The 27,955-nt window shown below is 47.9% G+C and overlaps 1 protein-coding gene across 1 annotated transcript in view; it reads left to right on the top strand.

Moving 5' to 3' along the window:
• The window catches only part of LOC138514709 (NLR family CARD domain-containing protein 3-like), a 526,974-nt gene that overhangs the window by 162,565 nt on the left and 336,454 nt on the right, over nucleotides 1-27,955 (top strand). The window contains exon 2 of the mRNA XM_069630113.1: nucleotides 9,985-10,071. Coding sequence (XP_069486214.1) covers nucleotides 9,985-10,071 — 87 coding nt within the window. The remainder of the gene's footprint in view (nucleotides 1-9,984; nucleotides 10,072-27,955) is intronic.

Raw genomic sequence — 27,955 nt, 5'->3', positions numbered from 1 at the left:
AACATCCAACAACTCACGCCTCCAGCCTTCCCTGTGTGCCCGACCCTCTGCAAGCAGGAAAGCCTGCAGACACTGCAGATCTGCCCGTCAGCCCCTGATGATGGCCTCCATGTTCAGACTTTGGGAGCGGCACGTGGACCGCATGACCTGCAGCTGTTGCTCCACCTGTGTTGCTGGGGGATAATGCAAGTGGCTACCTTATACATGCCCTCAGCCAAACTCTCAAAGGCAGCACCCTGTCAGTGTGTGAAACGCAACCTCTGCTGCTCCCACTCTGTCTGCCCAGCCTGCACACGTCCCCCACGTTTGCAGGGCCCACACCTACCTGATACAAGGGAGCATGGCCCTTACTGTGATGCCCCTGTACCTGGCTGCGGGACTGCAACACTCCCTTGGACATCTGTCCCAGGACCAGAAACCAATACATGGGAGCGTGGCCTTGCGGCCATAACCACCACAGATGTACGTGCCACCACTGACTGGCCTTTTGAAGTCATCTGACCCCCTGCAGACTCATGTGCCCCAACTGCTCCACCCATTGGTGCACTCACCTCTGCCAGCATTGAGGACTGCATATCCAGTTCAGCTTCAGAGCCAGTTGAGGCCAAAGAGTCAGAAGTGTCTGAAGCACGGCTCAGTATGGTCTGTAGCACCAGTGTCACGGCCTGCCATGCAACGTCCTCCACTGGCAGTCTGAGGCACCACAGACTCTTCTTCATCCTCTTCCTCCTCCTCTGGATCTGGTGCCTTCTCACCTACACATGGACAGAAAAAGACATGTGGAGTCATGTGCAACGTGTCTACAGAAAACATGTGTATCACATTGCTGTCATGTAACAAAATGCAGGGCATGTCGCCATAACAAATACAGCATTCACATGCTATGGACAACAAGCTATCTGAGCAAGGCATATGCAGACTGGCAACAAAATTCCCTGCTCTGGGTCGTTCTGCCAGTGGACACATTGCCAACCAACAGGGTCGTTAAGAAGCACATTATGGCCCGATGGCACTGCAAACTGTTGACTAATACCAGTGAAATGGGCATAGACATGTGGCTCTGTGACATGCAATTACATCACATGGCAATAGGCAGACACATATCCACACCCAAGTATGCATCCATCACATGCCACACCAGTGCTGTCTTGGTACAGGGAGCATGCCGTAAGTCTGTGAAATAGTCCCATGTGATTTATAGCTATAAGTGGAGAGAGTAAGTCAATGGAGTTGTAGATAGGAACAAGGTACAGTGACCCACAAGAGGGAGAGGGGCAAGGACCCATGGAGTGTGGGCTGAGTGTGGGAGGGTAACAAGGAGCAGGACTCACAACGATTTGTTTCTGGAGTCATTGCCATTGTGCACAGTCTGGACATATGCACACTCACTCAGAGCATGCCAGAAGGTGTGTTGGGTGTCATCTTGGATGTTTTATGTAGCATGGCAGCACATACGTACATGTGTGAAAGGAGATTCAATACCCTGCATGGCATGAGGTGTAACTAGGATTTCAGACACATGCACATGTCTAGCAGAGCAGAGTCACTCACATCAAGGATCCAGCAAACAACTGTGTACGTTGGGGCATCATGTTGCAGATGGTGGGGGGTATGCTAGTGGGGAATAAGTACTGTCACACGTACATGTTCAACTGATGTTCGACACATGGTTTGTATTGTGGGATATTTTGACCCATTCCAATGTGCCCCACTACATCACTTTACTGCAATGGTGAAGGGAACAGCACAAAATGACCGCGCTGACTTCTGTGCGCGCCAAAATCTTCAAAACTGCGTTTGTGTCACAACCAGAAAAAGGCTGCACACCCTTCCACACACAGTTCAAGGGGGGTGAAAACAGAGTCATCACTACAGGAGAATGCCAGTGGGCTCTGCCACAATCAACATGGAGCAAAGTGAATGAAACAGCATCATTGTGCTGAAAACCCGAAAATTCCTTTTAAAATGACATTTTCTAACCTTAAAAAGTGCGGTTTTTGGCACTAGATCCATTCATTTCTACTAAATCATTGACATTAAAGGGCCCTGCAATGCCCAGGATCATCCAGTGTGGCTCAGAGGAACCAGGCATTATTGGAATGACAGCGCCTACAAAATGTATCTATGAGAAAGCAACCCAAGAACCCTTGTGTTCATTTTCCATGCGGGAAAATGCAGCTATTTCTTTGCAACAAGTATCAGGAAACAACTATCCAAAGAAACTCTAAACAAAGGCATGATACATGTATCTAGGCTGCAAACAATCCCAGCACCCAAGGGAAGAATTAGTGCTGACTAAAATGTGTATTTGCTGCAGATATAAACCGGATTTAAAGAAATAAGTTTAATGTGCTTTTTCATGAATGAAGAGCAAAATCGCCTGTTGTGAAAGCATGTTCTTGTGTATAGGCTTAATTCTTTAAGAATGTCAAAGGATTTGCTCATGTTAAAAATCCACCTATAAACTGTTTAATTTTATATGTTTAAAGGAAAGATTTAAAAGATGAAACTTAAAAGCTAAACCCAGTCTGAGTTAATCAACTATGAAAAAAAACCTGATCTGACAGTTATTAGCCTGTGAAAGGTTGGCACCTCCACTGCCGGCACAGGGAAGGCTAATTGCTGCTGGGAGGCCTCGCATACTCATGACAAAAGAACTTCATTAGACATTCGTCTCTGCCCCAGGCGAAGACAATAGCAGGCTTGGACACTCACCCTTCCAGGGGAGGGGCAGGAAGCTCCACTCTCCAGGGAGAGGCCACTCATTCAACTTCAAAGGATTCAACATGTGATTACACTTGGGAAGAAAGGAAAACAAACTGACATGTGACTTTTGGGTTTAAAATGCTTATTTTGCCACTGAGCTTCAAGACATTTAACTTGCCAGCAAGAATGTGAAAAGGTATGAAAAGTGCATACATTTAAATCTGAATTTATGCTAGTCATTTGAAAACTTGGTAGAATGTCTTACTGCGTAAGGAACAGAAGTTATAAAAAATTACCAATTGTGCAGAAACTATTAATGTTGCAAATATAACGTTGTGTACACTAATTCTAGGGGTAATTGCGCATATATGTACAGAATTGGAAAATATTAGGCCGAACCTTTTATGGTTAAAATTACCAAAATTCAACGGAAAGACTAAACCAAGTCCCACTGACTTGGGAGTTGGATTGGAATGTGACCCACACAATTTGTAATTTATGTATCTGATTTTCTTAGAGGGCATAACTTAGAGGGTTAGATTTGGGTCCCAATACTTGGGAGGTTTTCAGATCATCTCATGAAACATGACATCCCTTTCTGTCATCCAATCAGTGAAAAGCAAGGCGGAAACTATGCCTTTGACCAATCACAGCATTGTGGGTGTGGGTTGTCAGTCTGCCCCTACCATAAACCTTAGTGATGTCATTTGGCATGATAAATAAGGGAATCTCACAGCACACAGACACTGATTCCTGACTCCACCTGATTTTCTGTGTGGCGCCCTATTCCTGAATTCTCCATCTTGTTCCTGATTCCAGATTTCTTTACAAAGCCAAGGCCTCTGCATTGCTGAGCTCCTTTTCAGCTAGGCCAAATCCTGAAGCAATCCCAAAACCCAAGGGAAGCATTTTTGATCCAGTCTGGCTTGCTACCATTAATGCTTGCCTGCTCCAAACTCGCCATTCCACTGATTTCCTGTCTCCGATAACCAGCGCAGTCCAGTGAAGTAACCCGAGGTGCCAGTCCGGTGACCAGAACCGCCCACCTGGTCCTATCCTGTCAGAGGTGCCCTGCTGTCCTTGATTAGACTGATCCAGATGACCAGAACCCTTGACGGTCCAAAATCCTAAAGTGGACTGTAAGTAATAATAGGAATCATAGTAAACCATAGAAAAATCTTGCCTTACCTTGTCCTATCCCAATCTCTCAACCATCCTATCTGTAACTTAAGAACCTGTAATATTGTCAGAACCATTCTTGCAACCCTGTCTGTAATTCATAGTGTTGGCGCTGATTTTATCTTCATTTTTGTGTTACTAGACGTAAGCCATTAGTGATTTTGATTAAATAAAGTAATTCCCATAAAGAAAACGGGTTATCCACCCCATGAAGGGTTACAATCGGCTGTGTAACTGTGGAGATTCACGGGTGGCATTCTCTTTTTCTTAGCCATTAAATCTAGTTTAAGTAAAATTAACCTGTCATTTTAAAACCGATTTTCTGTTGTTCTCTGCTCTATTTTTCTAAAACAACTCTCATTCAACCTTGCATAACTCCCTCAATTTAATAGCTAGAGACTTAATTTCACCTCTGACTTAAACATAAGAATTGTAGCTACATCCCAACATAAGAACTGCATCCAACAAAACTGTTTAGTGAAATCTAGACAGGAATTTGCATTTCTGCAAAGTTTTACATGTGTGATTTTCAATTTAAAGTATTTCCAAACTTCCATTAAGATTCAAAGTGTTTACTGCCACTTAACCTATAGCTCATGTTTGTTAGGATCTTTCCAATGTTGCTCCCATAGAGATTTGTATTGGTTTAAGGATTTTTGCCCACTTTTCATTGTTTTGCTCAGCCATTTTCAAATGTCATTTTAAAAGTGTAAGATTTCCAAACCGTTTTTCTCTATTGTTTGGGGGTGAAGGTTATCTTTAAATTCTATACACTGTTATTTATTCCTGAATACCTGCTGCTTACTTACATCTGTGTAGAATTGATTTTTGTGAGTTGAGAAATTTGCAGGGGGAAATCTTAACGTAAGTGCTATCTTTGAAACAAGCCAAAACTGTTCTTTTCTCTGTGTTTTATATTCTGTGTTGCTAAAAGTGAATTCAACTGCATTACCTACTTTCTTATTTGTACTGTCACCACATTGGCGATTGCTGCCCAAATATTAAAACGTATGTTTGATTTGAATTTGAAATACATAAATAAATATTACCTTTACCAACCAGGGTGATATGAGCGGTATATCACTCAGAATATTGAACCTATAGACACAATAAAATAAGTATTTCATTTGAGCACTGCATACTAGGCTGAGACCAGGGTGTATTGCCTGATTGAAATCCTTAACAGTATCCACACTTGTGTACACTGGACTGGAGTCATTACACCACAAGACATGGTTCACCTGGGGCAGTCATTCCAATGCAGCCAGATGTGCAGCACAATTATACATCTTGCTGATGCATTACTTCATATACTCAAGATGCACAATGTTGGTCACTCAGCGGACGTGTCCTCGTAATTTTCCAGGCCTCCCACGCCTTGCTCCTGTAGAATGAATTGGCTCATAGCCTCTTCATGCTCGGTCAGCTCCTCCTCTGGTAACCCCCCTCCAGTTGTCAGAGCAGAGGCCAGGTTGACACCCAGCTTGGACTTGGTGCGACAGGTGAGATCATTCCATCGCTTCAATACCTGTGCAGCAGTGCTCTTCTCAACCCTAAGGTGTTGATCTCATCTGTGACATGCTGCCAGTGACCCATACACTAAGCAGTTGTATGTGTGCTCCACGGATGCTGGCACATGTCACAGTGGTGAATGGCCACGTGGTCCATGAGGATTTTAAGTTCTTCATCATCGAAGTTCTTCTTCCTTAAAGTGCCAGTGTCCTGTGCCGTGTAATGGGGTTGAGTCTGTTCCTGCTGTGCAGGATTTGCCTTCTTGCCACAAGGTGTTGGTGCCACCCCTGTGTGGCTGGGGCCACTCTGGGGCTCAGATGCCAAACCACAAGTGGCCTGGAGCATGGCACTACCCCGTGGGGCTGAGGTAGCTGCCTCCACAGCATGTCCCTTACCCTTTTGAGCTGGGGCAGCTGCTTACTCAACAGGTCCCGGCACCCTTGGTGCTGGGACAGCTGCTTCCGCAGCGTATCACTGACCCCGGCCATGTCTGCCCCCTTTCCCTCTTGGGGCCTTTGCACTAATGTTCCAGGTGTAACAAAAATATGGAAGGCACACCAGGTAATTGTCCTGAGCAATTTGAGTGAGGGGGCAGTGTACGTGATAGAAGACGTAGTTCTGTGGTCCAGCAAGGCTCAAATTCACCCCAGGTGGGAAAAATACGGTATGCCTAACACACAGGCACCCCAAAATAAAAATAAATGCGTATGCGATACCAGGATAGCTTACAAAATAAGAAAATAGCGGTACGCGATATGCAGTGGCACCCAGCAACACAAAAAATGTATACGTGAACCCCGGAAAGCTAACAGAAATGTACGAATATTGGTACGTGATACACAGGGGCTCCCAGAGTTGAAAAAAAGGCATATGCAACAAAATGTTAGCCTCGCAAAAATCAAAAGTAGATGCGTGTATGCGCTGAGGCTAATCCCTCACCAAAATAAGAAGTTTATACGGTCCCTGAAGTGAATGGATTGTGTGGCACCCCAAAATACGCAGTACTCCACTCGTCTGTCTCATCCCCTTCGCACACACGATCGGAGATGCTTCTACATGTACTAATGTATCCCTGAATATGGTGTTCTGAATGCCTGCGTGCAGCGTGTGTCATGTAAATTCCGCACTGAGGGCCTTTCCTCGGATTTCACGTGTCCGCGCTTTTCTCATTTTTTATGCGCAAGGTCCCTTAACTCTGTTTCCGGCTGCCTACATTGTGAGTCATGGAATACCCACGCTCCTGCCTTTACCTGCCTCGTACTGCCCTGTGCTGCCTCCAACTTTATCACCTGCACCTGTATTTGGAGTGCCTGCTGTCCAGCCATTGTGTGTGCTCCTTTCTTTGGCCTCTTTGGTCAGCTGCTTCATTGGAGTCCTACCGTACCATTCCACCATCACTGCTCCACAGCCCAGCTCCAGTACCACCTTGCCCACCCACACCAGCCTCGGGGGTTGCCACATCAGCACCATCATCCTTTGATCAGAGTGGTAACCCCATGGCAGCTAGGCAGAGGGCTGTCAACTTCACCACCATCGAATTGACTTCCTGGTGGAGAATGCCCTCTTCAACCCTATGATGCAACACGGCACTCTGTACCTTAAATACCGTGCACAAGCGCTGGGAGGACCTGAAATACAGGATCCACAACAAGGCTGTGCGCTACGTCCAGGCCGGTGCCACCACAGAGGTGCCACTTGCGCGCAGGGGCTGGATGTCGGCTAACAACAACTGTGTCCAGTCTGAACGGGGATGCCTGGGGGAGTATCACAGGTGCATGGGGCTGGTGGGTGGTGTCGTCTGGAGGGGGCCTGGTGGGTGTTGTCCAGTCTGGAAGGGGCTGCGTGGGGGGGTCACAGGTGAGGGGGGCTGGTGGGCGGTGTCCAGTCTGGAAGGGAATGCCTGAGGGCTGTCACAGGTGAGGGGGGGCTGGTCGGTGGTGTCCAGTCTGCAGGGGGCTGCCTGGGGGGGTGTTACAAGTGAGGGGGGCTGGTGGGTGGTGTCCAGTCTGAGGGGGATGCCTGGGGGGTGTCACAGGTGAGGGGGGCTGGTGGATGGTGTCCAGTCTGGAGGGGGACTGGTGGGTATTGTCCAGTCTGGAGAGGGCTGCCGGGGGGGGTGTCACAGGTGAGAGGGTCTGGTGGCCAGTCTGGAGGGGGGCTGGTGGGTGTTGTTTGTCCAGTCTGGAAGGGGGCCGATGGGTGTTGTACAGTTTTAAGGGGGCTGCCTGGGGGGCGTGTCACAGGTGAGGGGGGCTGGTGGGTGGTGTCCAGTCTGGAGGAGGACTGGTGGGTATTGTCCAGTCTGGAGGGGGCTGCCTGGGGGGGTGTCACAGGTGAGAGGGGCTGGTGGCCAGTCTGGAGGGGGGCTGGTGGGTGTTGTCCAGTCTGGAGGGGTGTCACAGGTGAGGGGGCCTGGGGTGTGCTGTCTGGGCTAGAGTGGTTGATGTGCAATAGGGGGTATGAGGCCTGAATGGGTGCTGAGGGTGTAGGGGGGACTCACGTTTTGGTAAGGGGTGTAGCCTCCAGTTATGAAGGGGACCTGCCTTATCGCTGGGGTGTGGCACTGGCTTGCGAGGTGAGGCGCACAATTTCACTGGGACACAGCCTGGGCTTACGAGGGAGGGCACGCGTTTTCGCTGGGGTGCGGACTGGGCTTGCAAAGTGAGGCACGTGATTTTACTGGGGTGCCGCCTGGCCTTGCGAGGGAGGGCACGCGTTTTCGCTGGGTTGCAGCCTGGACTTGCAAGGTGAGGCACACCTTCTCACAGGGTTACTGGATGGTGGGCCAGGGGTGGCGCGGAGGCTTGCACCATGTTTGTGCTTTTGTTTGCTTTTTGGTGTGCTTGGGGGCTTGTTGTGGGCGTTCCTAGCGCAGCTTGTTTTTACTTGTGCGATGGCTAGTAATGTATCTTTAAATCCATGAATACGCGTGGTGCATAATATTTTCTTCTGCGCCATGGCTTGCGCAAGGTCCTTCTCGACGCGCGGACCTTGTGCCATTTCTGCGCCCCATTCTATGAATCTGGCCCTATTTTCAAGTACAAATCATATATTTGGTTCCACTTAGAACTTTTCTGTGGCAATTTCCTTCCCATTCCAATGTCACATTCCGTTTTCTTATTATTAACCCCTTATGTTATGAGGTATTTAATGTCTTCTTTTTTGATCCAACTTCACTGGCTTCCAATCAAACAAAGATTTGCGTTTCCTTTTCTTTATTTGGTATTTAAATGTGTTCATGCACTGGCATCTGATTACTTGTCTTCTTTAGTTTTCTTATATCATCCTCCTAGGGTCCTTGGTTCTGATGCCCAATTCCTTCTTGCTGTTCTCCGTCCTCCATGTGCATATTCTCGTTTTCGTTCTTTTCAATTACTAGCTCATAAACTATTGATTCTCTCCCTCTGGATATTTGTTTGTGCTGTAACCTACTTTTGTTTGAGAAACGTCTCAAAACTCATTCGTTGCAATCTGGTTTTCCTCAATGTTTTCCCCTGACTTCTGGTTGCACCATGTCTATCATTGTTTGTCATTTAGTAAAATATTGTACTGTGTGAAACTTGTACAGCACTTTGGATAAAGGCTCTATATAAATGTCATAAATAAATCTGCATTCGAATTTGGGGTCTGAGCACTTGTAAAGTCACATTAATTCCATCCTTAGACAAGTGTCTCTCCCCAGCAGTGATAAATGACTGAAATAAGGAACACAATAGAAGCTTTTTTTAGAGGCCCTGTGTCCCTCCAAAGCAAGAGCCCTGAATAGCTGCACAGAATCGCGTTTGCAATCCTTCAATGAAGGTGATGCTAAAAAGAGGAATTAACTAAAACTGCCCCTCTCTAAACAATGGTGAGTCAAGATCTATTTTTAAAATCTGAGCAAAGATTGTCTTTCCAAATACCTCTGGAACAGTCACATAAAATAACATTAAAGGTTTCTATAAATAAAGGAAAATAAAACTGATTGGCAGAGTGCAGGGGTATAGAAGAGAAGGCAGAACCTAGGTCTACTATGGTAAAGTGAGTAGTGGTGGCAAGAATGCAGGGTAGAATGGCAGCAAGATTAGGAACCACAGAATAAAGCAGGAAGTAAACTGCATTAAGAGCACATAGATCATGCAATCAAAATCCACACCCCTGCAAATCACATAACCTCATCCAAATACCGTCCACAACTGCCTCTCCAGCTCCTTCAAAGTATACACTTCAAGTAACATTTAAACTAAAGGTACAAAGTCTGTCATTGAATCAATGCTTAAACAAGGAATAATACCTGTACTCCTTAAAATACCCTGATTTTACCTATTAAAAAGCCTGCGTTTTTCCTTTACTTATACAAATCTTCATTGATGTTTTACAAGACTGCCCCAGAAGTATTTGGAAAGCCCGGCAATCTTTCCTCAGATTTCAAAAAGAGATCTTGACTCACTGGTGTTTTATAGCAGGTGCCAGGGAAATCGGGCATGCTCTTGTTATCATGTTTTTAAACTGTTGCCTGTAATATGTCCCAAACATATTCTCTATAATTTGTATAATCCATTCCAAGAGATCCTGATTTTACTTTTTTTGTATCAAATTCCTTTTCAGCCTGAGCTCAAACAATCTGACTGCGGAATCTGGTAAACTACTAGGAGATCTTCTGGAAGATGAGGCCTGTGCCATCGAGAATCTGGTGTAAGTAGCATTTGGTATCCTCATGAGACCCAATTTCTGTTCCTAACATAGATCCAATGATGTTCCCCATTAATCCTTGTGAATTTATCTTCTATTACAATGGCTAACACCAAAGAAGTGTTCAGCATTACCATAAAGTGCATTTCTTTGATTATTTAATTATGTAAGTAGTTTGATTGAGTTCTTCTACGTTGCCTTTTAGGCAATCAAAAGAGCTGTTACAGATAACAAATGGATGCTGATTTCAGTTCATATTTTGGTTACAGTGGCCTGTCCCATTTTTTGGGAGCGAGATGGTATAGGGTTTTTGTACATAGACATTTATGGATAGAGAATCTGCCAGAATATAGACTTGAGATGGAGAGTGCTGAAGGGCAACCCATATCACCTACTGGAACTATAATTAATCTGTATGAAAAAGGTATTATTCGGTATGGAACAGTATTGTTTACAAGCAACATATATGTGGCTGTGCGTATGCATGTCGAATACTGGGAAGTGCATGTGAAAATGTAATTATATTTATAATCATAAAAAAGCCACACCTGATTTCCTTCCCCCTGATTTCCTCATCTCATCCCCTGTAGCTTGTATCCTGGGCAGTCCTCTTGGTCAGCGACCCCAAACTATAAGAATGTAATGACCTCTGCTGCTACCACTGCTGGTCTCAGCCTCCTGAACATCTTTAAAACATCTTTAAATACCAGCCCATCACCTCTATCACTCTAGTAAGACTCCTAACTCTATCCTAGCCCTCAGCCGGCTGAATTACTGCTCCAAACTCGTCATGGACGCCCCATTAATTTCTATTCCTCTCTGCACTTTGCCACCCACGTCCTCTACAACTCCCCATTGCTCTCACCCACTTTTTTTTACTGACTCTGTGTGAGGTGGCTTTCTGTGCAAAATAGTTACTGCTTTAAACGTATTTTTCTGTCTTTCAAATCTGGTCACGTAAGAGCTCCTCCCATATTTGCCTGACTATATCGTCCGTTAAGCTAGCCTGCCTTTGCTTTGAACCCATGCCCTCCGCAACCTCATCAAATCTGTCCACCCTGTGCTACTTCCAGCATATGCTTAGTCTTATAATGGCTCATCACTGCTGGAACTCCTTATACCCTGAGGTTAAGATCATATCCAAAGTTATATGATTCAAGAGCACTCTTACATGACACCTCCAATTAACAGAAGAAGCCCAGAGACTTGCAGTTATTTTATTTATTGGGTATTTATAAAGCACCTAAACAGCAAATGGTGTTTCAAGGTGCCACAAGACAAAAAAGGGGGGGCGTCGGGGGACAGGGATGAAGAACAACAAAAACGGTCCTAGTAGGCCTTGTGTCATTCAGATTGTGCAAGTGTAGAAACAAGAAGTGCAGGGGAGTGGCGGGGGGGGGGGGGTAGGGGGCTAGTGCCTGTCAGAGCGGAATGCGAGAATGCTAAGGAGGGAAGGCAAGTGACTGTCTGAGTAGAGAGCATGCAAGTGCTGGGGGGAGGAAGAGGGCCCCTGGGTTAGCCAAGTGCTAAGGGGAGGCCAGGTGGACAAGTGCCAGGGTAGTGCAGGGCATGAAGGTCCACATGCTAAGTGCGAGGACGGGGCTGTATCAGGCTCAGTGGGGGTGCAGGTCCCACCAGGCTGATACAAGGGGAGGGAGCCCAGTAGGGCAGGTGTAGGAATGGGGGAGTCAGGGGAGACAGAGGTGATGGGGTAGATAGGGCTAGGAGGGGCTGGTGCCCTGTAAGACTCAGAAGGGACCAGGAAATCAGTCAAAAATGGGCGGATGGGCCCATTGCCAGGGGAGGGGGAGAGTGAAGGAAGGCACCACACACACAACCTTCAGCAGAATCCTCTACTATATCCATACGTAACTACTGTCAAATAAACATTTGTATATTCAGTATATGTATCCTCTGTTGTGCAGTGATGTCCCCTTTAATTGTTCTCATTCACTCCACCTCCACCACCAGCTTTCTGTATCATCTAATCTGTTTAATGCCGAAACACTGTAAAACACCTGACAAAATTGCTGTTCTGCCCACCATATGGCCATATTTATTTACTTTTGCATTTATTTCAGCACACAAACCCCAGGGGCATCTAAGCACTTGCTACTTACAGAAAGTGCTTCGTACATACAGAAGTGCAAGAGTGTGCATATTGGTTACAAACAGAATAGTTGAGCATACACAAACTGGTGGAGCCTCACCTCATTGTATGGGGTAACAATTAATTATCCATGTATAAATAGACGAAAAGCAGCATTATTATGGGTGCCCAGATTGGGAAATCCTCGCCTCATGGTATGGGGGCTACATCAATTATGCAGGTACAAATAGGTAAAAAGCGACATTAATAATGGTGCACGAATTGGGAAAGCCTCACCTCATGGTATGGGGGCTACACCAATTATGCACGTACAAATAGGTAAAAAGCGACATTAATAATGGTGCACGAATTGGGAAAGCCTCACCTCATGGTATGGGGCTACATCAATTATGCAGGTACAAATTGGTAAAAAGCAGCGTTAATATGGGTGCACAGATTGGCAAAGCCTCAACTCATGGTATAGGGCTACGTCAATTATGCGGGTACAAATAGGTAAAAAGCGACATTAATAAGGGTGCACAGATTGGGAAAGCCTCACCTTGTGGTACGCGGACAACATCAATTATACAGGTACAAATAGGTAAAAAGCAACATTATTAAGGGTACACAGATTGGAAAAGCGTCACCTCATGGCAGAGGGCTACATCAACTATTTATTTATTTTATTGAGCATTTGTAATGCGCTTTATACAACAGATTTGTGTTTTAAAGCACCACAAGTCTAAACAGGGGAAATAAAAACAATGGCTAATAACAGTAATATACAGTTGTGGTCCTACTAGGCCTTGTGGCATTCAGCCGTGCAAGTGCATTGGGAGAAGTGTGGGGGAAGGGGATGGAACGGGGAACAGAGAAGTGGACAAGTGCTGAAGGATGGCCCGGGAGGGAAGTGCTAAGGGGAGCCAGGAGGAGAACCTAAAGCTAAGTGCTGGTACAGGCGACTGTCAATGTGGGATGTGGTGCCACCAAGAAGGGGCCTGCAAGGCAGTGCAGTGGTGGGGGCGAGGGTGCTGGTATTGACTGGGAAGAAGGGCCTGGGATCCTGTGAGATTCATGAGGATCAGGCCACAATCACAGAGCCAGTGGAGGTGATCAGCAGGGAAGGAGAAGAGGGAAAGAGGTTTGTTTTGTTTGTTTGTTTGTTTTATTCATTTGTAATGCGCACCAAACCCGAGGGTAACAGGGCGCAGCAGTACAGGATATGCGCAGCTTCAGGTTACATGGTTACAGATAAAAAATACAGGCAATAATATACAGGCAATAACAGTTACAAAAAACAGGCATCAAAGTAAAGATGAGGATGGGCAGGGTTGGGGTTATGTTCAACCAGGTGGGAGGAATAGGTCTGAGCTAGTGAACATCTAATTGTTAGAAGACTTCAGAAGGTTAATATAGCCGATCTAAATCTGATGTAGGATTGCTCGATGCGTAGGGGGTGTGGCAGTGAATTCCAAATTTGTGCCGCTTGGACAGGGAAGCTGGCGCCACAAGCCTTGGTTAGTTTGAATCTAGGGATGATGAGGCTATTGATGGTCTGGTAGAGCTTCTCTTAAGGAATCTATCCGTGAGATAGGATGGTGCAGCGTTATTCATGGCTTTGTGAGTAAAGGAAGCGACTTTTAGAAATAATTTTATTTTGGGTAGACAGCCAATTGTTTTTATGCCTTACCTTTGATATATGTGATCTTTTAGGTATGCCGAGAGCTGCTCTCAAAGCATTATTTTGTAAGATTTGGATTCTATGGGGGATAGATTTGTTAGCGCCGATGTATAAGGCATTGCAATAGTCGAGCCTTGACAATATAAGTGCTCTAGCTAGGATGATGCAGTTATCATCTGAGATAAAGTGTTTGACTGCTCTAATGAGCTTACATGTGTAAGCTGTAGCTGAGGCTAGAGAATTCACCTGTTTGTTAAAGGAAAGGGAGGCATCCAGGTAAAAAACAAGTGTCTTCACTTCCTTGGCTACCTTAATCATATTCCCATCAATCTTGAAGGAAGAGTAGCCTTGGCCTAGTTTCTTGAGATTTGAATGGGTGCCCAGGATAATTAATGCAGTTTTATCATCATTCAGGCATAGACTGTGGGTTGCCATCCATGCCTGGATGATGAGATACACCCTATTTACCAAGGCCAAATCCTTGTTGTAATCTCCTGAAAGTGGGAGGAGAACCTGGGTATCATCGGCATAGTTAGTGTAGGTGATACCAAGAAGGTCCAGATCATCAAAAAGGGGCTTGGTAAATATGTTGTATAGGGTGGGGGATATGCATGATCCCTGGGGAACTCCACACAGAATAGGTATTGGGTCTGCCGCAGCTGACAGAGAGAATACCCTCATGGTCCTGTCGCTGAGGAAGGATTCTATCCAAGTTATAGCTTCTTTGGAGAAGTGAGCCGCTGAGTTAAGGTGGCTGCAAAGGACCTCATGGTCAACGAGGTTGAATGCAGCTGAAAGATCTAATAGTAAGAGGAGGGCTGTTTTGCTTTTATCTCGTAACTCATCTATTTGCGCCTTTAAATCGATGAGGGCCATCTCAGTGCCATGTTGGGGTGGGAAACCTGATTGACATGCTCCTAAAAGTGTATGTGTTCTAGGAATTTTTGAATTTGTATGTATGCAATCTTGTCCATGATTTTTAACAGGAAAGGGACTGTCGTGATGGGATGGTAGTTAGTGGGGATGAGGGGGTCTAGATTTAGTTTTTTAAGCAGATGCAATACCCAGGATTGTTTCAAATTGGTCGGCACAGAACCCAAGGCGAATGAAGCATTGACAAGTTTGGATATGAAGGGGGAGAGTTCTCTGGCAGCATCTTTTATAAGTTGGGCTGGGCAGAGGTCTCCTTGACAGTTAGAGGGCTTGAGGGAAAGGATGACTTTCTCTACCTCCAGAATGGAAGTCTTGGCAAACCTAAATTGAATAGCTGAGTTTTGTTCCTTAGTCTGTAGGTTGGTATTGGTTTGGGTTGATTGATTAAGTGAAGCTTTCTTTATAGCTATTTTCTTTTGGAGCAAGGCTATTTTGTTTGATAGTGCTTGTTGTATCTCTGTGCACCATATTTTATCTTTGGAGCATGTATCTGGGATGGGAATAGGTGACTCTAGTTCCTTAAGGATGTAGAGCAGTTCCCCCATGCTCGAGTTAGCATTAGAGATGCGTTTATTATATGAATTGCGTTTGGCCAGGAGGATTTCCTTTTTTTAGTGGGAGGAAATTTCTAGAAGTTTATTTTTATGGTCTTCTGAAGGGGTTAGCCTCCATGTGGATTCACAGTTCCTCTTAAGTTGTTGTACATCCTTTAATTCAGGGGTGAACCATTTATTGAGATGGGATTTGGGTTTACTCGGTCTGATTTTGAGAGGGGCAATGTTGTCCAGGGTTGTTAACATGATTTTGTTGTACTCTTCAACAAGCATTTCTGGGTCTAAGTGTTCCTTTAGTTGGTTGAGAGTGGGTAGGATGGCGGGAATCACTTTGTCTTTTGTGATACACTTTTTGTTCCTAGTTGGACATGGCGGGGTAGAGAAGAGCAGAGCTTTGAGCAGTTTCTGGAACTTAAGGAGGTCTGGCTCAAGTCTGAGAGGGGCAGGGATGCTGTTCCAAAGGGAGGCACCAGCCGAGGAAAGAGTCCTGCCCCCTACTGTCTGCTTGGAGAAGTGTTTGACAGTCAGAGAGTTGGAATTAGAGGAACGGAGAGCTCTAGCAGGGGAGTATTTGGGGAGGGAACATTGGAAATAGCTTTGCCCCAAAGGGCCATGTGGATGATGCAGAGGGTCTTAGATTTGAGCCTAGCAGCCACCGGGAGCCAGTGGAGAGATTTTAGGGCTTGTGCGTCATTGGCATAGTACTGAAAATGAGGAGAGAAGAAGGAGATCAAGTGAGCAACAGGGGCTAGTATAGAGCTCTGGGGGACACCACAGGTGGAGAGGATGGGGATAGAGGAGAAAGGGCCTAGTTGCAGCTGGCAAGGTTGGTTAGTGAGGAAGGAGGTGAGCCTATCCAGTGCCCAGTCAGTGATGCAAGGGTGTCACAGAGTTATTTTATGGGGATGGAATGGTTGTCTGTGTCAAAGGCAGAGGAGAGATCGAGGAGAGTGAGAGCAGCAGGAGAGTTGTAGTCAAGACTTTGCGAGCATGGTTTCACGGGTGTTCAGGAGCGCAGTTTCCGTGCCTCTGGATGCCCGGAATCCAGATTGATGGTCATAAAGGCAACCGACAAGATCAGTGTGGAGGGTCAGTTGGGGGAGGACCAACTTTTCCAAGAGTTTGCCCAGGAAAGGGGTAGTAGAGATAGGGCAATAGTTAGCCAGGCAGGAGGTGTCAGCAGACAGCCCTTTAGGAGAGGGTGCACACGGGAGTGCTTGTGGGATAGAGGGAAATGGCCAGTGGCAAAGGAGTGGTTACAGAAGTCAGCAAGAGCCTAGGATGAGAGAGGAAATGTTGTCGTTGATGGTTCTGGAGGAGCAGGGGAGCACCTTTTTGGAGGAGGCCTTCTTAGAATGGACCACTTTAGAAATCTCATCCAGTGCTATGGGCAGCAGGGATGAGAGTGAGGGTGGTGGGAGGAGGGGGGGCAAGGGATGCAGGGGCGCAGGCGTGGGAGAGGAGATGGGGTGGAGGAGAGTGAGGACAGGATGTCCTGAGTTTTGGGTGAGAAATGGGAGGCCAAGGCAGTGCAGAGAGCATGGGAAGAAGGGAGAGAGGTGGCGACTGCAAGTGGATTGGCAACTTCCGTGTAGATTTTGAAAAGTTCTTCTGTGTTGTTAGTGGCTCTGTAGATGCAGGCTTGAATGTGGGCCCGCTTCTTGGAGCGGATTGAGAAGCGATATTGCCTTTGGAGCAGGCGGCAGGCCAGTTTGCCAGAGGATAAGCCCAAGGTCTGCCACTTCCTTTCAGCAACTCTGCACTTGCTTTTCATAGATGCTAGATCAGAATCATACCGTCTGTTGTTCTTGGTGACAGTTTTTAGGTGGATCCTCATGGCAGGGGCAAGGATGTCAAGGGTGTTAGAGATGGCAAGGGGCAGGTTAGCAAGGATAGCATCATAGGGAGAGTGAGGAACAGGGGTTAGAGGGGGGATAAAGGTAGAGGCAAAAGCAGCAACTGACACTCGCTTTTTGGGTCGAATGATGGCAAAGGAGGTTGGCAGTGCAGGTTGTCGCTCGGATAGAGGGCCAAGGGGCTCCATGTGGGAGGAAATAAGAGAGTGGTCAGACCAGGAGAGCGGGTGGTAACCGGAATAACGATAGAGGTTTCCCTAGAGATGAGGCCATCAAGAGTGTGACCGGCAGAGTGAGTTGGGCCGGAAGTAAGAATAGTGCAAGAGAGGGCGTAACAGAGGACCCAGAACTAAGAAGTGGATGATTCAAGAGAGTAGAGGTGGATGTTGAAGTCACCAAGGAGGAGGAGGTTGGAAGAAGAGGTTGAAAGGGAAGAGGCAAGGTCTCCTATTCACAGAGGAAAAGGGAGATAGGGCCAGGGTGTATGTAGATAGCAGCGAGGGTGAGAGGGAGAGTAGGCGAGACCCCAAGTCTTCAGACGAGGCATTCAAAGCAGGAGTAGGGTTGAGTAGCAATGATGGAAGCAGGGACCAACTCAGGGAAGATGAGTGCCATTCCACCTCCAGACTTGTTGAGTTTGGGATTGGAGAGGATTTTGTAGCCCTCAAAAAGGAGTGTCCAAAGCAGTGACAGAGCTGGCATTGAACCACGTCTTGGTAAGAGCGAGAACGTCCGGGTCAAAGTCTTCGAGAAGGAGACACATTTCAGAGGTACCAATAGGTTGAAAGCAACCTTAATATGGGTGCACAGATTGGGAAAGCCTCACCTGATGGTACGGGCGGCTACATCAATTATGCAGGTACAAATAGGTAGTGAGTCCATTTACAGCAAGTACTATCAAGTAACATTCTGGGGATTGCATGCGTTCAAATTGGTTAGGTTACAGTTTAGGTCCATATACAGCAAGTGCTGCCACATTAATGTCACCTTTGAGGTGGCCCTTTTAATTTCCCAGGCTTTCACCAGTATTTTATTGTCCTTGGGTGACCCATGTCACTTCCGGTTTGTAAAGTAGTTGAAATCTGCCTCTGGTTACCAACTGCTAGTCAGTAGCATCCCATGCCCTAGCTTGGAGTGAATAAACCTGGGACCACTGCATACAGTTCATGTGGAGTCTCAACTGTCTGTAAGGAGGTAATTGCCAGTCGAACCCCGAACCTGGCTAGAGCATGGCCATCGGGTCCCGCTCATGGCCGAAACCACCAGCGAAGAACTCCTCCCCGACTAGGACCGCCCTGTAACTCTGCCTGTGACAGAAAAAGAAAAGTTAGCAACAATAACCACACAAACTATGAACGGAACAAATTATTAGCACATCGTAATCACAGAACATTCTTTGCAGAACCGTAAACTTTTACGCCAGGAACCTGGTCTTTAAAATACATGTCCAAACCCATCTTATTCTACCCTATTCCAACCTCCCCTTAGCTACCTAAACAAGAGGGTCGGTGAGTGGGAGTTCGTCTGGGCCTGCAACGTGGAAAGGTCTTCAAAGCCCTGGACTTTTGTGGGCCCCCGGCACTCCCTGAGATTTAATTAATTTAAAACTCTGCCTGCGCTGCCTGCTGCAGCGCACGGTAATCATGCTTTATTTTCTTTCCTTCCACCTCTATTTCTCCTTCTCCGCCCTTTTCATTCAGATAATTTCCTCCTTCGTAGCTACCTATATCTTTTGTGGCCTGTAATCTGGGTTTTTATCTTGATTCAGATCTTTCTTTCAGTCAGCATATTTCCCTATCTGTCCGTTCCTGTCGATTTAATTTGAACATTTGAAAAGCCTGTTGTTTCATGACTTTCAAGGCCACTCAACTGTTAGTGTCTGCTACTGTTCCTCTGCACTCTTTGGACTTCCCTTATCTCGCCTTGCTCCTCTGAAATCTGCATTTAATGCTTCCATTTGTTTTCTCTGTCTTCTTACTCCTCGTGATTCTATTTCATCTTCTTTGACTGGTATAGGATGGCTCTCTTTTCATCATCGTTTAAAGTTTAATATTCTATGTCTAGTTTTTAAATCCCTTCATGGCCTTGAACCCCCTTATCTCCAGTGCTCCAGATAAGAATTTGAGGTGGGAGTATTTTACTCCCTATTTCTAAACTTTGAGAGTAAATGCGTTTTCAAGAGTGTAAAAATGAGTTTTCTCCTTTGCAAGAGAGTAAAATGTATGTGAAATCCAGCCGACGTGTGGAAAAATGGTATGGAAATCATTTCTATGCTGCAGCTTTCTGCACTGTGACAGAATACACCTTTTTATTATTTCTCTAAGGTCTGGCCATTTGATCTCTCCAGTATATATTTAAATGTTGAAAACACAAAAACCTAGCCAATTACATAGTAAAGCAAACATGAATTGTATTGTGTGTTTTGAGGTTCGATAGCAGAATTATATTTTGATGTTTAATGAAAAAGCCTCATTTCCTGGAGCTACTACTTCCAAATGGTATACCAATGTTATGATGCAACAGTGCAGAGAGAAAAGGACTCCATGCTAAATTCTATATCTAATCTCATGGTTATTTATTTAGCGCTTTTGGCAAAGTGCTGTACATAGAACATGTTTATCACAATTATCACCAACCCAAAGTCTGTACTCCTTTATCGACCTCGAAAGGATGAAAGGCTGAGTCGACCTTGCCGGGATTTGAACCTGCAACCTACAAATCATGCATAGATCGCAGCCACGAGCGATCAACCAGTTGAGCTATCTTTCCGGTTAACATCCTTCAGAGGTTGGTAAACTGAGTATCGACTGAAGTATAATCGCAGTGCCTAGATGTTGGACGGACAATGTATGAAATGCTACATAAAGTTTAAATACCTATCTGGATCACAGGGACAGGTTTTCTGAGTTTCTATTTCAAATATAAATGTAACTTTCATTTGTTTGTTTTTGAACAGCACTTGCACTACCTGGAGAGTCAGGCTTAGGATGTTTTAATTGTAGTCTTGAAGATTCGAGAGGCTAGAACACCTGTGATTGGTGTAATGACAATCACGCTTGAGCAAAGACTCTCCTGCCACTGACCTTTTATAGTAATGTACCCCATTGACTGCAAGGTTGAATGGATGTAAACTAGACCGTGCATACTCATTTTACACACTGTTTTTATAATTAGAGTGTAAATTAAATTATACGTGTACAAATTATCTGCCGCCGCATGATTATGCACACAGCACAGGAACGCTGAAAATACAGTTGTGCAATACTGGTTAGCTTTCACTGGATAATTTGTTACAAAAGATTAATTCTCAATTGCAACTTAGTGTTCAATCTTAATAATTATACAGTCCTAAAATGCTAGGAAAATAAATATGCACAGTGCTTCTGTTTGCTCCATGAGCATCAACACAGCAGAAGATGAATGGAAAGAAACCATTCCTTTTATCACAGTGTGCAGTTTATTTTTTTGAAAGGCTTCTGAGAAATATATTCTGTTTTAGAGGTGGCTTGCAATTACATCCATGTAGATAAAAATCACAAGAAGCCTTCTGGTTTCTGTCAAGTAACCTGACCTCTGCTCTAAACTTATGTGTAAATGTACACAGGAAAATAATAAAGCTGTCGCATTTACAAGATTTTCATGTGTAAAAAGGCCTGCTACTCACCTTATATGGAGGCCCGCTTATCTCTCTTCTTTAATCTCATTTTACTCTTTCTCGTTCACTTTGTTTTTCTTTTCATCTTCTTAAGGTTCCTTGTCCTCCCTGTGCTCAATCTTATTTCCGTTCTTTCTCTCTTTTGGCACCTTTAAACTGGAATGCTCTCCCACTCTCTCTTCTCTCTCTTTGCTCTATCACTGTTTACTTATCCTTTCAAGTCTCTCTGCGATCCTACCTCTTTTCGAATACTTAATGAAGGTTATCATAACCACAGATGTATGCTGTGTATCAATTATAATGACATTTTATTGTACCGCTTTTGTTCTTATGTTCAGCACTATATAAAACCAAATAAAATACAATTACAAAAATGCTCCAGCGGTGAAACCAACAGCGTAAATGTTTTTTTTCTTGCGACATGGGTCGCCCACGCAGGGCGGTCTGGCTGCCATGTGGGGGGTGTGTGTGTCTGACACAGGTGCCTGCAGTGCCTGTCGACGTGTAGCTTGCTGGTCAGCAGGTCACAGCAGTCAGTCACACGGCCGTGAGCATGCTGTGACTGACACTGCTGGGCCTTTGTGTGCCAGCCAGGCATTGGGCGCAGACTCAGTGAGTCTGAAACCACACCCTGGTGTTGGCTGGCTGGTGCACACAGCAGGCAGTGGGCGGTGCGCACAATCAGCATACACAGCGGCAGTCCAGTAGTCCTCCTGCTGTCCTGTCCATGACACGCCGTCTCCTCTGGCTTCAGCTCCATGCTCAGGCAGTGTAGGCTCAGCTCAGTGTGAGCTGAGTAAATGTAAATGTATAAGAAACACAGCTGTTTTTAAGCACCCAGTGCAACAGAGGTATGTCGGACGGCAAACAATATGCAGGGACCCAATTCAAAAATGATGTTGGAGCCCTCTCACTCTGGCCGGCGAACGTGCCGAAGTATGAGGCATGGCGGGCGCCGCTTCTTACTCGGGGTTGCCCAGCCAACCTCCCCCCCTCCTCTGCAACGTGGGGGGGGGGGCAGCCCACGGCAGGAGGCCTGCCCCGGAAGACGGGAGGGGAGACGGCACAAGACGAGGGGCGGGGCAGGAAACCGAGGGGGGAGGAAGCCCTATAAAGGAGTGGGATCGCATCCAAGGCGGTCACATCCTTCGGTTCCTGCCCCCTGCCCGTGAGCGCTGTGTTAAATTTGTTTTGTGTTCAGCGTTCGTGTGGGGTTTCCTGCGTCCAGCATGGCTCCTGTATTGGTGATCGTGTTGGCGTGGCGGGAGTTCCAGTGGAGGTCGGGCTGCATTGTCCTGATGAGGAAGTTCCAGAAGTTTCCAGTGTTGTGGTGTGTCAGAGGTTCGAGTTGAGGATCTGAGGAGGCGAAGGTAGGGGTCCGAGGGGTTTAATGCTGGATCTGTGGGGCCTTTGGATTGTCGAAGTGTGGGCTGGAATGCGGTACATTTATGCTGAGAGAGTGCGGGGCTCGTACGGGCGGGTAAAGCAGCACGTCGGGCAATGCGCACCAAGGTTGTACATGGGTAGGCGGGTATACGCTGGGTAAGACTTCCAGCTGCAGTGTGAACGCCCCTGTGCTGCGCCAGGATCGTCCACAAGAACAAAAGTCCGCTTTGAACACCTACTTGGGCCCGCTCGAACGACGGTTGCAGAAAGGGTGAAGACGGAATGCAAGCCTGTAGTCTGCGGTTTTACAATCCGAAGGAAGATGGTAACAGCCTGGTGTTATCAGTGGCTGGGGGCATGTGTGTGTCGAGCGGGGGTGAAGGTAACACAGTGCAAGGGACGCAATGAGGCTTGGTGGGAAAGCGAGCACTGGGTGGGTAATATGGTTTGCCGTTGGGGGGTTTGCTAGGGTTTGGCGCCGATTTATGGGGGCACGCGGTGGGAGAGGGAGTTCAGAATGGGTTCCAAAATGACCCTTGGGGTTAGGGAGGCACGCGCCAAGGACATGCGGGGGCACAGCTGAGATTTCAGGAAAGGGTGTAAGGTAAAGAGCATGATGTGAGAGGGAAGCGGGCTGTTGTATAGTCGCCGGTAAAGGTTATCACTCAAATGTAATAATAACACGGTTCGAAGCGCATTTAATGGGAATTGGTTTGGCTTGCCAAAGAAGAGGTTGAGTGATGTACAGTTGTTTTGTCTTTTATTGTTGCACGGTAATGGCATGTTCGGGTACCTGGGTTTTGCCAGAGGCTAGTCAGGATACTTGGGCCCCGGGAAGCGCGATTCTAATGTTAATTGTGTATTAAGGTAGCGCCTTGCAGGCAAAGCACCTCGGGGAGCGGAGCTGTGAGGCAATCTTTCCGAAAGGTTCCCCCGACCCCTCCTTTTGTTTTAGGGCGGTATTCGGGCGCGGGGTGCTGCGGGGGAAATGGCGCATTGGACACGGAGCGCCAGGGCTGGATAACTAGGCCAGTCCCTGGTTGTAAAGGTTTAGGGATGTAGCCCAGGATGGCCGGGGTTTATGCACATGCCAGGTTTTTAAAGATTCGGGGATGGCTCGCAAGGGTTTTTCACGGTATGGCCTGGGGGTTGTACACAGGCAGCTGGGGGAAACAGCTGGGCCATTCCCCGGTTGTCATAAACACCGAGGGGGGGAAAGAATGGGTTTTGTTTTGTCGAATGATTTAGCAAATGGGAAGATACGAATTATAAAGCAGGGCAGCAGCCCACTAATGCGGTTGGGGTTGCCAGTGTGACGGCTGCGGTCCAGGTACAAGTGCCGACGACATGGAGGGACCGCGGGCATTGATTGCTCTAAAACAAAAGCGTGCACGGGGAGCTACTGTTGGGGCATTGCAAGCGGCGAGTGCCGAATCTGGCAGGGACATTGCCACCGAGGTTCTCTGTTTGGAATGATATGTGTTGGCCAGTGTGAAAGCAGGCCCAGAGGGCAGTACGAATGGAATGCAATTAAGGGCGAGGTCAGGTTTGGGGTTGAAAAAAACTAAGCCATAGGTGGGGGAGGATTGGAAATGCAGTCGAGGAATGCATCGGGGCAAGACAAATGGCCAAAGCGATCGTGCAGGGTACGAGTGTAAATTATAATCTCACAGTAGCTATGTGTTGTCGGTGAGTCGGTTGGGGTGGCGCCGTGTGCTCGGCCCCAAACCTATTGCTGCGCAGCAGCCTCCCGCCCATCACTGATGCATTGTTGGGTGCTTGACCTCCTCGCAGTGCGCCTCGAACTCAGGACATCATACCACCCTTCGGCTTCCACCCTGACCTCTTCCTACCTCGCCCCCTGGCCACGTATTTACCTCCCCGTAACAAACGCTTGTCGCAATGCATATGCCCTACCATTCCCGGTCAGACAGCCGCAAGGGGCGCAGCAATGTCGTTCAATTTAATAGGGTTCGCGCCGCCTTGCAAGGGTTGAAAGGGATGTGTGGGGGAAGGGCTTCTGGTGGGGAAGTACAATTCACTGGGTGCTCTGCTTGCCGATGGGAAGGTTTCGTTTCGTAGGGGGCAGGATTGGAATGCATCAGCATTATTCTGGAAAGGGTTGAAAGCGAGGTGCAGGGAAGGTGTTTATATTTGGGACGCGTGTTCCAATGTGTGGTTTGCGAATGGGAATGCATTAGCTTTATGCTTTAAAAGGGTGGAAAGCGTGGTGCGGGGGAGGTGTTTCCATTGGGGAAGTGTAATTCACTGGGTGCTCTGCTTCCTGATTTAAGGAAGATACATTGGGAGCTGGTGGCTAAGGCTAAAGCGGACCACGAACACAGGGCACTGCTAAAGGGCGATGTGGATATAAAAAACGAGACTCTTGTCACAATCAGGATATCCAAAACAGATCGGGGCGAAGGGCTGCGCGTTAGCTTTGGCGAGACTGGGGCAGGAGGCGTTCTGTCCAGTGCAGAACATGGAGGCATACCTAAGGGTTAGGAAGGGCACAGCGGGGTACCTGTTCACGCATGAGGATGGGGCACCCCTCACACAGTTCCAGTTCCGAAGGGTCCTGAGTGCAACATTGGCTAGATCCGGAGTAAATGCGGTTCTATATTCCACTCATTCATTCCGTATAGGTGCAGCAACAACAGCAAGTAGTGAGGGCCTGGGAGAGAGACATGGTCAAAAAAAATAGGGATCTGGGAATCGGACAAATACAAACTCTATGTACGTTAAATGGCATAGCGTGCCTCAGGGGAGGGGGTTGGGGGGCTCGCCTGACGCGGGGTAGGGGGCACCACTTCACTCTAGGTAATCGATCTCCTCAGATTCCACCCGGGTATGGACCGTGGGACATTCCTTCGTGTCCAGGGCAGCGGGAAGAGCACGGAAGGCACACAGGGATGGTAACCTGGGACTTCGAAAAACGCAGATCCGGTGGATCGCCAAGGCAGGACTCCAAAGTGTCCATCTATGGGCCTCTCTCGAACAGGCAATCCATCAACATTGTTTACCTGACGTTTTGTTGGTCCACATTGGGGGCAATGACCTAGTGGCTAAAGGCAGAAAGGAATTATCGGAGCTGCTAAGATCACTATTGAACAGAATTGGTAAGGTCTTCCAGGTTTCCGAGGTCATGTGGTTGGAAATAATTCCTAGACTGGAGTGGAGTGGGGCACTACGACATGGGGCAATAGAAGAGGCTAGGAGGAAAACCAATTGCAGGATGGGGTGTTTCTTGAAAAGCAGAGGCATGATCTGGGTACGACACCCTCTGCTCACTCTAAAGGTACCCTGTTATTTTGAGTCAGACAGAACGCACCTCTCGGAGGTGGGTACCGCTCTCATGTGCCTAGAATGGAGGGAGGCTCTAAGGAAGGTGGGTTGCACATAGTAGCCCAGGGGGGGTCACTGGAAAACGGGAACAGGGGGAGGGGGAGCACACCCGAAGGGTAAAAAGACTTGAACAGAAAAGAAGCTCGAGAGAGGAGAGCATCCGGCGCAGACAGGGGGAACTCTCTGCCGCCGGCAGCCAGCAGAGAGTCTTGGAGGAGTTACATTGCGATCCCTTTAGCAAAGCACTGACAGGCCCATAGGGGAATGCACAGCCAACAGATTAGATCTTACAGCGCCCCAAGAGTCCTAGACTCAGGGGAGGCCCTAGGAAAAAGGGGAGGGAGTTAGGGGACTTGGAAACCATTTCCAAACCCAAAAGTGCAGGGTGGGAGGGGATAAAAGGAATGAAACACAAACCTACAACAAAGGTCTTCAAGGGAAGCCGGTCGGAGGGGGAGCAAGAAGAGACTACGGGGGCTCAGGTAACGTTAACAGACAAAACAGTAAGGGGAAGTCTTCACGGAAGGAGGGAGACACGAGGGCAAGGGGGGGGCCTAAGACAAGGCAAGAAGGTGACCCCAGGGAGCAGAAGGGGGGACTCAAGGTTTAGGAGGGAATGGGGGGGCAGGCAATGATCATGGCTGGGGTGGTAAGTGACGGGGGGACGGCAGACCGGGGCTGGGGAACCGGCCTTTAGGGGGATGAGAGGGCCTAGGCTGTGCTGAGGGGGGGGGGCGAGGCTTAGAACCCTGGAGGCAGGAGAGGGGATGAGCAAACCAGAGATAGGAATGGTCAGGGTTAGGGACAGGGATCACGGAGGAGGACGAGGGGGGCTCTGGGCGAGAACTGGTAGGGAGGCTTGGGGAGAGAGGGTGCAGGGGGATCAGGGGGCCCGGCGAAGCCCTGGCCGGGGGGACGGCAAGGCGATAGGGGGACACCTGGCACCGGGCCAGTTGGGGTGAGAGGCTTGCTGCAGAAGCGGCACGGTAGGAGATGGGGGGGCCGGGTAGTGTAGAATGGGGCGGTAGGATAGCTTGACATCGAAAAGCGATGACTGTATAGGCAGGGAGAAAGTTGTGAGTCGGCACCGGAGGGCGGTGTCGGCCCTTGTGTAAAGTATGTGGGGTATGAGTTGCATTGGGACACTGTTGGTGGTGTCTGTATAGGAACCTGTTATTAGCGAGGCACCAAGTGGCTGCCTGTTTTAGATAGAAGCGGACATTGGCCACCTTGAGGGGTGTCTGGCGGGGGCTATCCACCGGTCCTTAGAGCAAACGGGGGGATAAAGTATGAAGTATGAACCAAGGAAAACGAAACATTGCATGCCCAAGGGGTAGAGAGAAGTTGATAGCAAGGGCCGGGCTCCACCGGAGGCGTCCACCGGACGCCGACGGGAGGGGAGGGAGGGCGTTCCTAGGTAACCTCACACAGAGTAGAAGAACCTGTGGTGTGGTGAATTACGGATCGCTTGTAAGATAACTCCAAGACTTTATGCAAATAAAGCTGCTGAGGCATTAACTCATCCAAACGTTACAATTTGTCTGCCTTGTTATTTCGGGTCACAGATCACTTCGGCGGCAGGCCGGCACGAGAACATGGGTGGGGGAGGTGGTGGAATGACAGAAGGGCTGGGAAGGAAGTACCGGCCTGCGCGGCCGGGTCGGATGGAGGAAGGGAAGAGGGGGGGACATGGCGATGGGATGCCCCCGCTATGGCGGGCGAGCGCGCCGAAGTATGAGGCATGGCGGGCGCCACCCCTTAGTGGGGGTTGCCCAGCCATCCTCCCCCCTCCTCTGCAACGTGGTGGGGGCGGGCAGCCCACGGCAGGAGGCCCACCCCCGGAAGACGGGAGGGGATACGGCACAAGACGAGGGGCAGGGCAGGAAACCGAGGGGGGAGGAAGCCCTATAAAGGAGTGGGATCGCATCCAAGGCAGTCACTTCCTTCGGTTCCTGCCCCCCGCCCGTGAGCGCTGTGGTGTTAAATTTCCCACCCGCCCTCCCATTAAAGGAAATCTTTGGCTAACTTGTCTTTCTTTTTCAGGTCGCCCAGCGGAGTTACATTGCGATCCCTTTAGCAAAGCACTGGCAGGCCCATAGGGGAATGCACAGCCAACAGATTAGATCTTGCGGCGCCCCATGAGTCCTAGACTCAGGGGAGGCCCTGGGAAAAAGGCGAGGGAGTTAGGGGACTTGGAAACCATTTCCAAACCCAAAAGTGCATGGTGGGGGGGGGGATAAAAGGAATGAAACACAAACCTACAACAAAGATCTTCAAGGGAAGCCGGTCGGAGGGGAAGCAAGAAGAGACTACGGGGGCTCAGGTAACATTAACAGACAAAACAGTAAGGGTAAGTCTTCACGGAAGGAGGGAGACATGAGGGGGTGG

The sequence above is a fragment of the Ambystoma mexicanum genome, chromosome 12, assembly GCF_040938575.1.
Source record: "Ambystoma mexicanum isolate Mex_15411 chromosome 12, UKY_AmexF1_1, whole genome shotgun sequence".
NCBI lineage: Eukaryota > Metazoa > Chordata > Amphibia > Caudata > Ambystomatidae > Ambystoma > Ambystoma mexicanum.
This window is presented reverse-complemented; position numbering and strand designations above follow the sequence as displayed.